This window comes from Limanda limanda, chromosome 12 (genome assembly GCF_963576545.1).
Source record: "Limanda limanda chromosome 12, fLimLim1.1, whole genome shotgun sequence".
NCBI lineage: Eukaryota > Metazoa > Chordata > Actinopteri > Pleuronectiformes > Pleuronectidae > Limanda > Limanda limanda.
In genome coordinates, this window is record NC_083647.1 from 23,304,257 (window position 1) to 23,321,669 (window position 17,413).

The following is a 17,413-nucleotide window of genomic DNA, read 5'->3' on the forward strand; positions in this document are numbered from 1 at the left end:
ATAAGCTTTAAGACGCTTTTTATTCCTCTGGCTGGAGGCGTCATGTTTATATCTGATGATATTTACCTCTTTCATGACATTCAATTTGAGTGGTGTGAGGTCAAAGGTAACTGTGACCTCTCTAACCTGCGTTTTTTGGCTGATTGCTCGTTCTAATTATGACTAAATGTCATTGAAGCGAGGATGTTTATTGTCCAAAAGGTCAAAGGTCAGCTTCACTGTCACATCCTGATATTCTGTATTAACTCTCAGGTTGTTCCTGAGGCGAAGAGAAACACTAAGAACATTAAACCATGTTTATTTCATTCTCGCGGCAAATATTCAGTATTTTTAATTCTTTTCACAAAATTATATTTCTGTTCTATATCGGAAATGTTATATTCGGTGTTTCTTCTGCCAGAATTTCATTTGTACGGTAAAATAAGTGGCATTTAAACACATCATCACACACACAGGCAGTCGATTAGTTCATTTCCGCTGTTCAACAAAAAAAATAAAAACCAAAACATCGGACCGAAGTTGCTTTTTTGCTAAAAATGGATGCTCCTCCTCTTCATGGCAGTGGCCTGCTGGTTATGCTGAGACTGCTCAATGCTGAGCTCCATTGAGAATAGGTTTAAAGGGGTTGAATGCCTTCTGCTGAGGCAAGGCAGATACCCACCACTCTTTACATGCCCTCTGGCGCGGCCCACTGGCCTTTGTGTCGCCCAACAATGATGGCACCGCCGCACCACGGCCGGGGAGAGGTCATTGTCCGCCTCGGCCAATGGGAACGCGACAAATAGACGTTTGTGTGATGTGTGTGTTTCTGTGCATGTGTACGTGCAAAGGTGAATGCATGTGACGAAGGGAAGGGGGACGTCACACGCACAGGGAGCCAATCAGACATCAGCTGTTTGGATTTATGCCAGGGGTTTTAGGCTTGTAAGACTTTAGTACTAGTGGCAAAAGTTGTTTTTTTGAAAGAAAAAGCCAACCGAGACGAGATGCCTTACACACCGTCTGGCTTTTTCTGCGACCGGCTGATCCGGGAACGAGAGCGGAGGGACGGGGAAGGGTCCCTGAACAAGCCGCTCCGCTTCAACAGCCAGGACTACAGCGCCCTGAGGCAGGAGTGCATCCAGAGGAAGACCCCCTTCGAGGATGAGTCCTTCCCGGCCACCGTGGAGTCCCTGGGCTTCAAAGAGCTCGGACACAAGTCCAACAAGGTCAAGAACATCGTCTGGAAGAGGCCCAAGGTAGGAACATTGATGAGAGTTGAATTAAGAGGGGATGGATCACATGAGGGAGGTGGGAAGTTATCTTTTAAATTCACAGCAGCATGGAAAGTTAAACTTCTCCTACAGATGAAGAGGTGACGGAAATCCATGCATGGTCGGGTTGGCGTGAAGTGACCCAGTTGCCACAGATTTGTGCATATGTTTCAAATATAATGGATGTTTTATGAGTTATATAAAGATGGCTTTTAATCACAGGTTTCTCTCAGAGAGTTTTACAATCTGTTTACTGACTCAAACCTCCGATCTGAGATTGATCCTCGACTCCTCTGTGTGTTTGTCGTCTGCAGGAAATCTGCGAGAACCCTCAGTTCATCGTCGGAGGCGCCAGCAGGACGGACATCTGCCAGGGAGATCTGGGTAAACATCTCGTTTCCTTCATTTTGTCACCTGGAGGTTGTGTGTCCTTGGATCAATGGATTTAAAGATCGACCCAAAGATTTATAATGTTTGATTTAACAGTGAATTTAGATTTGAACCTCAACCTGATCACTAGGATTACTGGAGCAGGGCCTGCAGCATTTAGGAGAGGGGAGTTAGGAAAAGGGGGATATAGTAAAATCACAGTAACAGCGAGAGCGTTTAAAAGAAAACTGTCTCTGCATGGACAGACGTGGATGGAGCTGTATTCAACAGCTCGGGGGGAAACAGGGGAGCAAATATCCCGTCAATCCCCCCCGCACACGGCCTCCCTGCCTGCAGCGGCCTCCACATATTGTGCTCGCTCTTTTGGAAGGGAATCCGACCAGCAGCACTTCTCATTGTTGTCAGGTTCAGACTGCAAATAAAGGGGGACCAGGGGGGACCGGGGGGGACCGGGGGGGGACAAAGGTCCTGGCAGACACTGTCAACTGTTCCCTGTTGAAAACCTGACATTGTTCCCAGTGGTCACACACCTGGACAATCAGAAAAGCATGTCAGCGCTCAGCGGAGGTCGGTTCCTCCACAGGCCTCCGAGGAGAAGGTCTTCACCTTCACCACCAGGGAAATCACACAGACACCAGGTTCTTGTCGAGTGTGGGACGTGGATACAAACTCACATCAGTCCAAACAGTTCACGTCCTGATCTTCTCCCACTTTCAAGTCACAGTTTGAAATGATTTACTGGCCCAAGAGCAGATGTAATCCCCCCCACCCTCCTGCTGTGGTTGAAATGAACTGGTTTCCTGTGTTCAGGTGACTGCTGGTTGCTGGCGGCCATCGCTTGTCTCACCCTGAACGAGAAGCTTCTGTACCGTGTTGTTCCCGCGGAGCAGAGCTTCTCTGAGGGCTACTCCGGCATCTTCCACTTCCAGGTCAGAAACCTTCATCATCTCCAGCAGAGAGTTCACTTTTATCATCTGAGAAATCCCATGAATTCATGTTCTTTTAACTTAACTCATTCAAATTTAATCGTGAAAAAAAGGAATAAATCCTCATGAAGGGCCCTGTTGAGTCAAGTGTTGACAGTTGTTGTTTCTTCTCCTTGACCCCTCCCCCTCCCCTTCAGTTCTGGCGCTATGGCGACTGGGTCGATGTCGTCATTGACGACCGCATCCCGACCTTCAACAACCAGCTGGTCTTCACTAAGTCGGCCGAGAGGAACGAGTTCTGGAGCGCGCTGCTGGAGAAGGCCTACGCCAAGTGAGAGAACCCAATACAGATCTACTGTAGAGAGAGTGGGGGGGTGGTGTCCTGGTTCGATATTCACTGGATTAGGTTTTGTGTTTTACAGAGTAAACAATGCAAAAAAGATGCATTTATATTCACAAAAAATATGGGTTTATTTAATTTTACTTATAGTTTATGGTTAAACTGTCAAATGCAAAGCCTCAATTACATTTAATTGTTATGAGGGTTTGATAACAACATTTAAGGCCATTTTTAAATCAGACGATGTATCGTATCAGAAATTTTTGACCACTTAACTATCGGCGTATCCTCAAATACCCTTATTAATCGACCTCTACTCTGAATGTTTGACTGCTCCTTCACACTTACTATATATGGGCTCAACAGGAAACTACCTCAGTCAGCACACACCTCTTCTTTTGTCTGAGGTATACACACTGAATAATAATATAATAAACATGACCAAATGTGACCTCTGGGCTCTTCCTTGTCCAGACTCCACGGCTCCTACGAGGCCCTGAAGGGAGGAAACACCACCGAGGCCATGGAGGACTTCACCGGGGGGGTCACGGAGTTCTACGAGATGAAGGAGGCTCCTAAAGAGCTCTACAAGATCATGAAGAAAGCTCTGGAGAGAGGCTCCCTGATGGGCTGCTCCATCGATGTGAGTCTCCAGTCTGTATCTCACAGGTCACAAAAAACAAGAAGTGTGCTCCTGTTGATTTCTACGACAGAGTTATAGGGATTTGTTGTAGAATATGAATCTCGAATCAATCTCCCTGATTCCTGAGAAACTATGAAACCTCTTAGAATATCACAAAGAGCAAATTCCCTCCTCCTCCTTCTTCACAATCTTTTCAAAGTCCTCATACTTATGATAATATGAAGCTGATGTGACAAAAGATGAAGGATTTAATTATTTCTAAAAACCTATAATAAAGGATAACCTCACAAGAAGCTCCACATTCCTTATATTACACATAGCCTAAAATTATGACTTTTTTTCTTATAATTTAAAGACTTTACTCATAAAATCTCTTTTTTTGGTACTACTATTTTTGCCCTTAGGTCACATAATAAAATAATAAACATTAATAAAATAAAGTAATATAGGTTATTTAACGAGAGGAGCTAGAAGCACCAACCACACATGGTCACCAAAAACAAGAAGTGTGCTCCTGTTGATTTCTACGACAGAGTTATATGGATTTGTTTAAGAATATGAATCTCGAATCAATCTCCCTGATTCCTGAGAAACTATGAAACCTCTTTGAATCTCACAAAGAGCCAATTCCCTCCTCCTCCTTCTTCACAATCTTTTCAAAGTCCTCATACTTATGATAATATGGAGCTGACAAAAGATTAATTCATTATTTCTAAAAACCTATAATAAAGGATAACCTCACAAGATGCTCCACATTCCTTATATCACAAATAGATAGATAGATAGATAGATAGATAGATAGATAGATAGATAGATAGATAGATAGATAGATAGATAGATAGATAGATAGATAGATAGATAGATAGATAGATAGATAGATAGATAGATAGATAGATAGATAGATAGATAGATAGATAGATAGATAGATAGATAGATAGATAGATAGATAGATAGATAGATAGATAGATAGATAGATAGATAGATAGAGTACTTTATTAAGTAGGGAAATTAAGTCGTCATAGCAGCCGGTATATTTGAATACAATAAAATACAATACAATAGAATAAAATAAAAAATATTGAGGTAGAAAGAATAAAAAACAGAAGCCCAAGATAAAATAAAATAAAATAGGCAGATAAAGTGCAGTGGCAAGATGATGTTAATAGTACTGATGATATGATGGTAATGTTATTGTTAGACAGTATATAAGAATAGTACAGTATATATAGTATATAATACCCTTAAATTATGACTTTTATTCTTAGAATTTCAGACTGTATTCATAAAATCTCTATATTTCCCCTTAGGTCACATAATAAAATAATAAACATTAATAAAATAAAGTAATATTGCTTTTTTTTATGCCAGCACATAAATTTAACAATTTTTTTTGTCACAATTTCCTGTTTTATTCTATTTCTTGTTTATAATTCTGAATGTTTTATAGTATTGGTGTTTATTCCTTGTGTTAATGTGATATTATATATATATATATATATACTTTGTTTTCCCTTCAGTCCCTGGTTCCTGCTCGCTTCGAGACTCGGACTGTGACGGGACTGGTGAAGGGTCACGCCTACTCTGTGACGGCGGTGGAGGAGGTAAAACAGGCGGGATTGTGGGTAGTTTATCACAAGTGGAGACAATATGAGTGGATGAGAGTTTAAAGGTGAATCCGTCTGTTTCCTTCAGTGTAAATCGTCTCAGCACAAGGACGCTAAAGTCCGTCTGGTGCGTCTCAGGAACCCGTGGGGACAAGTGGAGTGGAACGGCCCCTGGAGCGACAAGTACGGACCCTTTAACCACCTTTACCCATAATCCTTTATGTGTTCTGCTCCACTGGTTCACTTTTTATATCTTTTTGAATTCTTACAACACTTTGATGAGAATAAGTCTCTTGTTTTCTTCCCTTCAGCTCTAAGGAGTGGGCCTCACTGTCCAAGACTGAGAAGGAAAAGCTGCAGCACCAGAGCGCCGAGGACGGAGAGTTCTGGTGAGAAAACACCAAACTCCACTGCTGTTCAGTCCTGTTGTGAAATGTGGATTCTAGAAACACTCCTATGTTTCTGCAGAGTCTTTTATTTTAGTAAATCCAGTGTATCACAACCAGCATTTAATCAGTTTCTTCCTCTGTTTCTTCCTCCTCTGTCTCTTCTTCCTCTGTTTCTTCCTTTCTTCTTCCTCTGTTTCTTCCTTTCCTCTTCCTCTGTCTCTTCCTCCTCTGTTTCTTCCTTTCCTCTTCTTCTGTTTCTTCCTCCTCTGTCTCTTCTTCCTCTGTTTCTTCCTTTCCTCTTCTTCTGTTTCTTCCTCCTCTGTTTCTTCTTCCTCTGTTTCGTCTTCCTCTGTTTTCGTCTTCCTCTGTTTCTTCTTCCTCTGTTTTCCTCTTCCTCTATTTCTTCTTCCTCTGTTTCCTCTCCCTCTGTTTCCTCTTCCTCTGGTTCTTCTTCCTCTGTTTTCTTCTTCCTCTGTTTTCTTCTTCCTCTGTTTCTTCTTCCGCTGTTTCTTCTTCCAATGTTTCTTCTTCCTCTGTTTCTTCCTCCTCTGTTTTCTACTTCTTCTGTTTCCATTTCCTCTGTTTCTTCCTCCTCTGTTTCTTCCTCCTCTGTCTCTTCTTCCTCTGTTTCTTCCTTTCCTCTTCTTCTGTTTCTTCCTCCTCTGTTTCTTCTTCTTCTGTTTCTTCCTCCTCTGTCTCTTCTTCCTCTGTTTCTTCCTTTCCTCTTCTTCTGTTTCTTCCTCCTCTGTTTCGTCTCCCTCTGTTTTCTTCTTCCTCTGTTTCTTCTTCCTCTGTTTTCCTCTTCACCTATTTCTTCTTCCTCCTGTTTCTTCTTCCTCTGTTTCCTCTTCCTCTGTTTCTTCTTCCTCTGTTTTCTTCTTCCTCTGTTTCTTCTTCCTCTGTTTCTTCTTCCAATGTTTCTTTTTCCTCTGTTTCTTCCTCCTCTGTTTCTTCCTCCTCTGTTTCGTCTCCCTCTGTTTTCTTCTTCCTCTGTTTCTTCTTCCTCTGTTTTCCTCTTCACCTATTTCTTCTTCCTCCTGTTTCTTCTTCCTCTGTTTCCTCTTCCTCTGTTTCTTCTTCCTCTGTTTTCTTCTTCCTCTGTTTCTTCTTCCTCTGTTTCTTCTTCCAATGTTTCTTTTTCCTCTGTTTCTTCCTCCTCTGTTTTCTACTTCCTCTATTTCCTCTTCCTCTGTTTCTTTTTCCTCCTGTTTCTTCCTCCTCTGTCTCTTCTTCCTCTGTTTCTTCCTTTCCTCTTCTTCTGTTTCTTCCTCCTCTGTTTCGTCTTTCTCTGTTTCGTCTTTCTCTGTTTCGTCTTCCTCTGTTTTCTTCTTCCTCTGTTTCTTCTTCCTCTGTTTCCACTCCCTCTGTTTCCTCTTCCTCTGGTTCTTCTTCCTCTGGTTCTTCTTCCTCTGTTTTCTTATTCCTCTGTTTCTTATTCCTCTGGTTCTTCTTCCTCTGTTTTCTTCTTCCTCTGTTTCTTCTTCCTCTGTTTTCTTCTTCCTCTATTTCACCTTCTTTTATTTTAGAGTAAATCCAGGTGTATTACAACCAGCATTTAATCAGCCACTCGTGTGAGTTTCTAACAGTTTGACAGCAGCTTTTCTTCCTCCTGATGGTGTCTCTTCCCGTCCAGGATGTCATTCGAGGATTTCAAGAAGAACTACACCAAGATTGAGATCTGCAACCTCACCCCCGACGCCCTGGAGGACGATAAGATCCACAAGTGGACGGTTTCTGTGAACGAGGGCCGCTGGGTGAGAGGCTGCTCCGCCGGAGGCTGCAGGAACTATCCAGGTGAGTGTCTCTCACTGAGGAAACAGCAGGAAACAACTAATCTCCAGGATTAATATGATATCAATCCCACGCTCTCTGTGCTGCAGACACTTTCTGGACCAACCCTCAGTACCGCCTGCGTCTGCTGGAGGAGGACGACGACCCCGAGGACAACGAGGTGGGCTGCACCTTCGTGGTGGCTCTGATGCAGAAGAACAGGCGGAAAGAGCGCAAGATGGGCGCCAACCTCTTCACCATCGGATTCGCCATTTATGAGGTGCCCGGGTTTAGTTCTCATGTTTCTATTCTTGGCCCCATCTTCATACTTTTGTATTTTTGAAGAAATTTGTCAAAAAACAACATATCTCACAAAGTTAAAGAAAATAATGGGGATCTACCCCCCCGATCTGGATCAGCAGAAAAATGTAGCCCTCTTCTCTGACCTTTATCACATCCTTCCACCAAGTTTCATGGAATCCATCCAGTAGCTTTTGCATATTCACGTCCACAATCATAAAAACCAACAAAACATAACTATCAGCTGTTGCAGTTCTGATGTTCAGAAGTATTCAAAGTGATAAATATAATTTGGATTTCTATCTTCTATTTACACAAGCACTGTTGTTCTCTCTCTCTCTCTCTCTCTCCAGGTGCCAAAGGAGGTAAGGAAGGTGTAAACCAGACTGAGCAGCCCCCACACTGTCTGTTTGAATTCTATTCTATCTATTTGTTGTTTTGTTTTGTATATATGATATTACATATTATGGGTTGAATCTGTTTCTTTAGATGCATGGCAACAAGCAGCACATGCAGAAGGACTTCTTCCTCTTCAACTCCTCCAAGGCTCGCTGCAAGTCCTACATCAACCTGCGCGAGGTGACCCAGCGCTTCCGCCTGAGCCCGGGCGAGTACGTCATCGTGCCCTCCACCTACGAGCCGCACCAGGAGGGCGAGTTCATCCTGCGCGTCTTCTCCGAGAAGAAGAACACCTCAGAGTGAGTGGGTGAGGGCTGCAGGGGGGGGGGGGAGTGGGTTCATAGTGTGGAGACAGTTACATGTGTTTGTTGGTAGATGCTTATTCTATTCCACTCATGTTGATCCTATGTTTAGAAGCAGGGCTGGGTATTGAAATACTTCATTTAGCAGAATCATGTAAATAAACTGAATAGGATTCTCTTCAAAAAACACTCGAGAGTCATAACAAAGGTTAGAGCTGCAATTTAACATTATTTTCATCATTCATTAACCTATTTATTTTATTCTCTAAAAGTTCCGTAAGAAACTTCAGCAAAATATCTCACACAGAACTCAAAGACACAAATTTTCCTATCATAAAAGTTAAATTCTAATTTCAAGAAGCTGGAACCAGCAAATAATTAACTGCCAATTATCTCCAGTTGATTGATTTATTTAATCAATTGATAAATGTATCATTTTAAACCAAACCGGCTCAATTCTTCAGAATCTTTCTCTCAAAATCAAAATCTTTCTCAATACACAAATTTTTACTCTCATAAAAGTTAAATTCTTATTTCAAGAAGTTGGAACCAGCAAATAATTAACTGCCAATTATCTCCAGTTGATTGCTTTGATTCATCAACTGATAAATTCATCATTTTAAACCAAACCGGCTCAATTCTTCAGAATCTTTCTCTCAAAATCAAAATCTTTCTTCCCTCACGAGGACTTGAAATAAATTCAAACAGGGATCAGAACTGTGTATTCTATTAATGAACAGTTTATTCTATTAATAAACAGTTCTGATCCCTGTTTGAATTTTTCACACCTTTTATATATAACTGTATATTTAAAAGGTGTGAAAAATCTTTCTTGCCTCACAAGGACTTGAAATAAATTCGAACAGGCTGTTTGAATTTATTTATTTCAAATTCAATACAGGGATCAGAACTGTTTATTAATAGAATAAACAGTTATATTGTTAAACTATTAACTGTTTATTAATAGAATAAACAGTTCTTATGCCTGTTTGAATTTATTTCAAGTCCTCTTGAGGCAAGAAAGATTTTTCACACCTTTTATATATACAGTTATTCCTCAGGGGAAGACCCAGCCCTGCTTGTTCTTATTGAAGCAGCAGGAGAGCAGAGTTAGACAGTTTAACAGTGATGTGTCATCTGAGTGCATTAGAAATTACAGGTTTGTGTTATTTGTTGAATGACGGGTGGGTTTCTTTGCTGCTTGGCGGGGGGGTGGGGGGGACACAAACCACCGAGAACAAACCATGTTAACGGCAATTTGATTTGTAGAGCTGGAAGAAATCGGCCCCAGTTCGAAGCTGTTATGGAATCTTTTTTAGGACAAGCCACTTCAGATTTGGGAATGATCCGGTAAACTTTCAAAAATATTCAGTGCTGCATACTCCAGCCTCGACAAACAGGAGGACCAGGCCGAGCCGGACCCCCAGAGCCCTCTGACGGACCCCAGAGCCGGCTGGGAATCAGGCTGGGATGGATGTGCACGGCCACACTGGTCCCATCACATGGGTCACTTCTCTGCAAATAAATCAGTGTTAATAACATTAGTTCAAACCTCCTTGTATTTCAGATCAGATTCAGAATCATTTATTATTTGACAGCCTCCTTGTGCTGTAGAGTCGATGTTAAATCCTTTGTGACTCAAATTTGTAAAAGCAGGAGACGAGGACGTCTACGACCCTAAATGAGACAAATCAAGAGAACATGTTGTCCCTGGAGGAAGCAGCAGGTGGCGCTAAACTAACAGCTTTTATTCACAGCTTATTTATAACAGTCTGTCTAATGTGAGTATGTGACGAGATGTTTCTGCAGCTCAGGATTTCACAGCTAACTGATGAGAATGAGATGATTTGTAGATCTGTGTTTGTAGGCAACAGTATTGTACAGGCTTATGGTCCAGATGAGATGTTGTTGTCACCATGGTGACTGCTGTTTGTTGGTCTTCATCCAGGGAGATAGAGAACAGGATCGAGGCTGACCATCCAGTGGTGAGTCATGGTTTTTAAGAAGTCTCAATTCTCTTCTTGCTCGCCGGGAAAACAAAGTCATAAACTACACAGCAAAATCGGGAGTGTTAAATTTAACACTTTTTCTGAGTCTTTATAATCCTCACGGATTCTGAGTTAAAATTACACTTTGAAAAGTGTTAATATTTTAACTCTTTAACAGTGATAAATATTTGAAACCCTTGGTGTTATTTTATGACACCACATAAGTGCACCTTAAACTCTAAATGGTGTTATTCCCTTTCACTGTGAGTGTTCATTTTTAACATACATAGTGTTATTTTATGACACATTAAAGTGTATTTTTAACACTAAAATCATGTTATTTCATTTCACTATGAGAGTTAATTTTTAACATACATAGTGTTATTTTATGACTCATTAAAGTGTATTTTTAACACTAAAATCATGTTATTTCATTTCACTATGAGAGTTAATTTTTAACATACATAGTGTTATTTTATGACACATTAAAGTGTATTTTTAACACTAAAATCATGTTATTTCATTTCACTATGAGAGTTAATTTTTAACATACATAGTGTTATTTTATGACACATTAAAGTGTATTTTTAACACTAAAATCATGTTATTTCATTTCACTATGAGAGTTAATTTTTAACATACATAGTGTTATTTTATGACTCATTAAAGTGTATTTTTAACACTAAAATCATGTTATTTCATTTCACTATGAGAGTTAATTTTTAACATACATAGTGTTATTTTATGACACATTAAAGTGTATTTTTAACACTAAAATCATATTATTTCATTTCACTATGAGAGTTCATTTTGAATCTAACTCAGTCACAGGTGTTAACATTTAACTCGCTTGATTGACAACGCTCGCAGAGCTTTTTTAACACGAGTGGTGTTAAAACAACTCCCAAATCAACACCCACCAACTCAAAAATAACACTGAAAAAACAACACTACAGATTTTGCTGTGTAAGTCAAAAAGGTTCATTATTATTCCCGATCACACCAAATGAGATTTTCACGGATCTCCACATGTTCTTCCCTTCACGTCTGGTTTCTCTCTCTCTGCTCTGTGGCTCCACGACGCCTCAGCCGGCACCGGCCTCGGCGGGGGAGGAGAGCGAGGAGGACCAGCAGTTCCGGACTATTTTTCAGGAGATAGCTGGAGATGTGAGTGCAGGATCCGGAGCCGCTGCAAAATGTGATGGGTTCTTCCCTCATCTGTTCTGCATCCTTCCACCAAGTTTTGTGGTATTCTGTCCAGTAGTTCTCATATAATCTTGTTCACAGACAAACTATCAAGCACAGATGAAACAGAACCTTGGTGGAAGTGTCAACGCTAATGAATCATTCTTCACAGCAGCTGTTGATTTACATGTTAATGAGTTATATAAGTGTTTGAAAACTCTTCCTCTGTTTCCTTTTCCTCTGTTTCCTCTTCCTCTGTTTCTTCTTCCTCTGTTTCTTCTTCCTCTGTTTCTTCTTCCTCTGTTTCTTCTCTGTTTACTTCTTCCTCTGTCACTTCCTCTTCCTCTGGTTCTTCTTCCTCTGTTTCCTCTTCCTCTGTTTCTTCTTCCACTGTTTCTTCCTCTGTTTCTTCTTCTGTTTCTTCTTCTGTTTCTTCTCTGTTTCTTCTTCCTCTGTCACTTCCTCTTCCTCTGTTTCTTCTTCTTCTGTTTCTTCCTCCTCTGTTTTCTACTTCCTCTTCCTCTGTTTCTTCCTCCTCTGTCACTTCTTCCTCTGTTTCCTCTTCCTCTGTTTCTTCCTCTATTTCTTCTTCCTCTGTTTCCTCTTCCTTTGTTTCTTCTTCCTCTGTTTCTTCTTCCTCTGTTTTCTTCTTCCTCTGTCACTTCCTCCTCTGTTTCCTCTTCCTCTGTTTCTTCTTCCTCTGTTTCTTCTTCCTCTGTTTCTTCCTCCTCTGTTTCTTCTTCCTCTGTTTCTTCATCCTCTGTTTCTTCTTCCTCTGTCACTTCTTCCTCTGTTTCTTCCTCCTCTGTTTCTTCTTCCTCTGTTTCTTCTTCCTCTGTTTCTTCCTCCTCTGTTTCTTCTTCCTCTGTCACTTCTTCCTCTGTTTCGTCTTCCTCCTCTGTTTCTTCTTCCTCTGTTTCTTCTTCCTCTGTTTTCCTCTTCCTCTGTTTTCTTCTTCCTTTGTTTCCTCTTCCTCTGTTTCTTCTTCCTCTGTTTCTATCTCTGTTTCCTCTTCTTCTGTTTCTTTCTCCTCTGTTTCTTCTTCCTCTGTTTCTTCTTCCTCTGTTTCTATCTCTGTTTCCTCTTCTTCTGTTTCTTTCTCCTCTGTTTCTTCTTCCTCTGTTTCTTTCTCCTCTGTTTCTTCTTCCTCTGTTTCCTCTTCCTCTGTTTCTTCCTCCTCTGTTTCTTCCTCTGTTTCCTCTCCCTCTGTTTCTTCTTCCTCTGTTTCTATCTCTGTTTCCTCTTCTTCTGTTTCTTTCTCCTCTGTTTCTTCTTCCTCTGTTTCTTCCTCCTCTGTTTCTTCCTCTGTTTCCTCTCCCTCTGTTTCTTCTTCCTCTGTTTCTTCCTCTGTTTCCTCTTCTTCTGTTTCTCTTCCTCTGTTTCCTCTTCCTCTGTTTCTTCTTCCTCTGTTTCTATCTCTGTTTCCTCTTCTTCTGTTTCTTTCTCCTCTGTTTCTTCTTCCTCTGTTTCCTCTTCCTCTGTTTCTTCCTCCTCTGTTTCTTCCTCTGTTTCCTCTCCCTCTGTTTCTTCTTCCTCTGTTTCTTCCTCTGTTTCCTCTTCCTCTGTTTCTTTCTCCTCTGTTTCGTTCTCCTCTGTTTCTTCCTCCTCTGTCACTTCCTCCTCTGTTTCTTCTTCCTCTGTTTCTTCTTCCTCTGTTTTCCTCTTCCTCTATTTCTTCTTCCTCTGTTTCCTCTTCCTCTGTTTCTTCCTCTGTTTCTTTCTCCCCTGTTTCTTCTTCCACTGTTTCTTCTTCCTCCTCTGTCACTGCATCCTCTGTTTCCTCTTCCTCTGTCACTTCCTCCTCTGTTTCTTCTTCCTCTGTTTCTTCTTCCTCTGTTTTCCTCTTCCTCTATTTCTTCTTCTTCTGTTTCCTCTTCCTCTGTTTCGTTCTCCTCTGTCACTTCCTCCTCTGTTTCCTCTTCCTCTGTTTCTTCTTCCTCTGTTTCTTCCTCCTCTGTTACTTCTTCCTCTGTTTTCCTCTTCCTCTATTTCTTCCTCCTCTGTCACTTCCTCCTCTGTTTCCTGTTTCTTCTTCTTCCTCTGGTTCTTCCTTCTCTGTTTCCTCTCCCTCTGTTTCCTCTTCCTCTGTTTCCTCTTCCTCTCTCAGGACATGGAAATAACAGCCAACGAACTGAAAAACGTTCTCAACAAAGTGATCACCAAACGTGAGTCTAAAACAACCGGATATCTAATCTTAAACTTGTCATAATGTCACAGATGAGTTCAACCAACCCATAAACAATCCTTTATGTTTGCCCCCCCCCCCCCTCCAGATAAGGACCTGAACACGGAGGGCTTCAGCCTGGAGAGCTGCAGGAGCATGATTGCTCTGATGGACGTATCCTTTGTATCGAGTGCATCGGGCTGTGTTGTCTGTGATTTGTGTTGAGAATCTCCACTGACAAGGATCATGTGACTTTTTACTGTGTTCTGGGTTTTGTTCCCGTGTGTTTGCGGGGGGGCAGCGAGGTGAAGTGGAGCCTCGGCCCTTTGGGCGTCGATCACAGACCCACAACAAGGGTCTCGGCAGGTTGTGCCTCTCACAGTGCCCTCTGTTTGTTTGACACCTGAATGATAATGAACTGGAATATGAAGCCAGTGGTCACATGATGTTGGTCTTAACGGCGTCGGCTCAGATGGACGGGACCGGTCGACTCAACCTGCAGGAGTTCAGACATCTGTGGAATAAGATCAAACAGTGGCAGGTGGGGGTGCTGGTTCTGCTTTTCAATCATTTGAGAACTTCACATTATACTGAGTTTAATCATGTTTCACATTTAAAGCATCGAAGGAACACTGTGCAACTTTTTCACCTTAAAACAGCAGCTTGATGAAAGTCATTTTGATCGTTGAGTGTGAGAAGTGAGGAACTGACGGAGAGTCTCAGAATCAACCGTCAGAAACTGAACTGTGGATCAGTTAAAAAGACTCAGAAGTTATTCAAAAACAGAGTTTATCTCCAATATTCACCAGGCAACTTTTAAAATAGGAAGCATTCTGATCAGAGTTTGGTGGCAGCTCCTCTGGTTCAGGAAGCAGAGGATCATGGGTAATATCCAGAGTTCAGTTGTGTTTATTTATTGCCGTTGTAAAAGTTACACGGTGTTGCTTTAAAACAATACGGAGCCGCAGGTTAAACGTTTGATCTACGTCAAATTCACTCGTGGTCTCTTTCAGGGAATCTTTAAACATTACAACGCGGATCAGACCGGCAGCATCAACAGCTACGAGATGAGGAACGCCGTCAACGACGCAGGTGAATAACACACACCGAGAAATCTGAAATGCTCTGATGTTCTGAGTGAGCTGTTTGACGACAGTAGGAATGATTCAGTCTTGTTGCTGCACATGAACTTCCAGCTTGAACTCACCCTCTGAATCTTCTTGTCACTGTACAGTCATGTGTCTTGTGTCCCGCTCAGGCTTCCGTCTCAACAACCAGCTGTACGACATCATCACCATGCGCTACGCCAACGAGAGCATGAACATCGACTTCGACAGCTTCATCAGCTGCCTGGTGCGGCTCGAGGCCATGTTCAGTAAGTCAGTGTGAGAACTACTGAAGATACATGAGCTGTGTGAGAAACTACGTCTTCAAAGATGCCAAATATGTCTTTTAAAATTGTGGTTAAATGTGTATAAACTGATGCACAGGACATTTAGAAAAATCCCCATTTGTTTCGATAGCGAATCCATGATTGGTGTTTATTTCCTGTTGTGTAACATTGTGTGCAGTATCCTTTGAATTTCACGTGTGTTGAGTCACAGCTGCAGTGTGGTGGTGTTTCTCTACAGGAGCGTTTCAGGCCTTTGACCAGGACGGAGATGGAACCATCAGACTCAGTGTGCTGGAGGTAAGACGTGAACTGGGCGAACGCTTTCAATCCATGTCAGGAAACACATCTACTGGAGGTTCACTGGGTCGATAACACACCATTAAGAACACAGGAATAAACATAAAAACACAATTATGATGCAGTAGTTTAAAAACCATGAAAACAAATGCAAAACTACAACTTCACTCAACTTCTCCAATTGATTTTCTCGCCTGATGTCTAATTTTAATGAATTTGTTCTTATGATTTTCATTTATTTGTGTTGGAAATACACATTTGATCATATTACTGTATCTTATTGTAGTTTTTCTGTATTTTTTTTACTAACTTTACTTTATTATGCTACGACAGAACTTCCCTGCAAACATTATGCTTTTAATTTTGTTGAGATAATAATACGAATAATGAATTTGAATTTTAAAGTAAGAAAAGCATGGTGAGAAGACGTCTTGAATAAAGTGTGTGTTTAATTAATGTATATATATATATATCCATGTAGAAGTTAAAGTTATTGAATTAAATCTCAAGTTATTTGATTTATTCACACTAACTTAACATGACAGAAAATGCCTCATTCAATGTGATGCTCAACAATGAAAGTAATATTAAAATGTAAGTAATAGAGTAACATGTAAATTGATTATGTCATTGTGATCCCAGGGAGAAGCCATGTCCTTCTGCCTGCACTGCTGTTGTATGTAAAATAACAATAAGGTCAGATTTGATTTGAACGACCTGAAGTCACTGTTGGATGTTTCCCTCTCTCTCTCCTGCTCAGTGGCTCCAGTTGACCATGTACGCCTAGAAAGGCCGCTCCTCTCCCAGGTGAGCTCCACTCCACACGAGGACCAGACCTGCCTTTACCTCAACATTCAGTGTTCCCCCGACGGCCGTCAGCTCTCATCCACCTCATCTCCTCCTCCACCTCCTCCCGGCTCCTCCTCCGCTCTCTCGCTCCTCTCCGGCGTTTCACCTTCTCCACTTCTCTCTCTCGACAGTAGGTCTCGGGCCTTTTCGCATCGTCCTTTATCATCAGGATCTCAAGTCTCCTTTCAGTCATTCGCTTTGTTTCTTTCTGGGTTTTTTAAAAGACTTTTCATTTCTTTCTTTTTTTTTTTTCAAACTCACCCGTGCTTTGTTCCGTACATTTCTCAGGCATCAAACACACACAACCTCCTTTTTTTCTGTCACAATACCTCACAGTGCCTCTGCTGGTGAAACATCTCTGTGCTGGTTTACTGTTCACCCCCCCACCCCCTCCCTCCGTCTTTCCCCCTGGTGGACAATGAATAAACTTGTGAATCACCCCCGACACAACATTTCCTCAGATGATCTGTGGGCCTCACTCTGCCCTCATCCTGTTTTTCACTCACTTATTTTTGTCAATAAAATAATACACCTGGGTTTATCGTTGGCCTTGAGTAGCACGTTAGTCAGTTCGCCCTCACTGGTGCCACATCCTGGGTACGAGCCCCCCCACCCACACCCCCCACACCCCCCACCCACACCCCTGAAAGTGTCCAGTCCGCCTGTCGTTCAGCTCCGCACGTGGACGGATGAGACTCAAGAACAACAACGTGGAGCTGACAAGTTGTTTTATTTTACAAGAGTCAAATATGGATTTGAAAGATTACGGCTAAAGGGGTTGGACTGCAGCTTTTTGTGATTTTTATTATTAAGTATTAAGGCTTTGGTCTAATGAGTGTACTGCATTTTTAACCATCTTAATCTAATAAATAAATAAATGTGTAGTCATTGGTTTGACTGTCACCGAACGTGTTGATGTTGATTTGAAGATGGCTGCTCTGACCACAGACGTCGTAAAGATGGACGACACGATAGCAAAAGTGAAGCCAAAAGGCCTCGATAGCCCCCTGGTGGCTGGCTGCTGTACCTGTCATAAACCCCGCCTCCTCCCTGTTAGCGGATGGGACATGGATCAAACCTTCAAAGTCAAAGTACACAACAAATACATTTGTTTTTTGTCCTTTAAGGTAATACACTGATGTTTGTTTAGTTATGAGTTTCTTGATGCTATAAAAGCAGGAGAGATGATTGACAGCTGAGACTCTGGCTTCAAATGACATC

At 41.6% G+C, this 17,413-nt stretch overlaps 1 protein-coding gene across 2 annotated transcripts; it reads left to right on the forward strand.

Annotated features, from left to right (window-relative positions):
* Nucleotides 1-986: 986 nt before the first annotated feature.
* Nucleotides 987-16,219, forward strand: capn3a (calpain 3a, (p94)). Of its 2 annotated transcripts, none has more exons than XM_061082575.1 (21): nucleotides 987-1,238; nucleotides 1,568-1,637; nucleotides 2,454-2,572; nucleotides 2,767-2,900; nucleotides 3,384-3,552; nucleotides 5,070-5,153; nucleotides 5,245-5,339; nucleotides 5,468-5,545; nucleotides 7,179-7,339; nucleotides 7,426-7,595; nucleotides 7,969-7,980; nucleotides 8,105-8,313; nucleotides 10,265-10,308; nucleotides 11,242-11,471; nucleotides 13,597-13,654; nucleotides 13,763-13,827; nucleotides 14,126-14,194; nucleotides 14,667-14,745; nucleotides 14,912-15,028; nucleotides 15,285-15,343; nucleotides 16,104-16,219. In XM_061082575.1, the coding sequence occupies exons 1-21, from the start codon at nucleotides 987-989 to the stop codon at nucleotides 16,128-16,130; spliced, it is 2,301 nt and encodes a 766-aa protein (XP_060938558.1). In that variant the 3' UTR covers nucleotides 16,131-16,219. The 2 variants fall into 2 exon arrangements, with proteins under 2 accessions (XP_060938558.1, XP_060938559.1); XM_061082576.1 differs by having other exon boundaries at nucleotides 10,265-10,301; nucleotides 11,394-11,471.
* The last annotated feature ends 1,194 nt before the right edge of the window (nucleotides 16,220-17,413 follow it).

What these genes read in the sequence shown, in the direction of transcription:
- capn3a (XM_061082575.1), top strand. Translation starts at nt 987, where the DNA reads ATGCCTTACACACCGTCTGGCTTTTTCTGCGACCGGCTGATCCGGGAA. An exon ending in TTCAGGAGATAGCTGGAGAT is followed by an intron (nt 11,472 to 13,596) that starts GTGAGTGCAGGA and finishes TTCCTCTCTCAG; the next exon opens with GACATGGAAATAACAGCCAA. An exon ending in GCGGCTCGAGGCCATGTTCA is followed by an intron (nt 15,029 to 15,284) that starts GTAAGTCAGTGT and finishes GTTTCTCTACAG; the next exon opens with GAGCGTTTCAGGCCTTTGAC.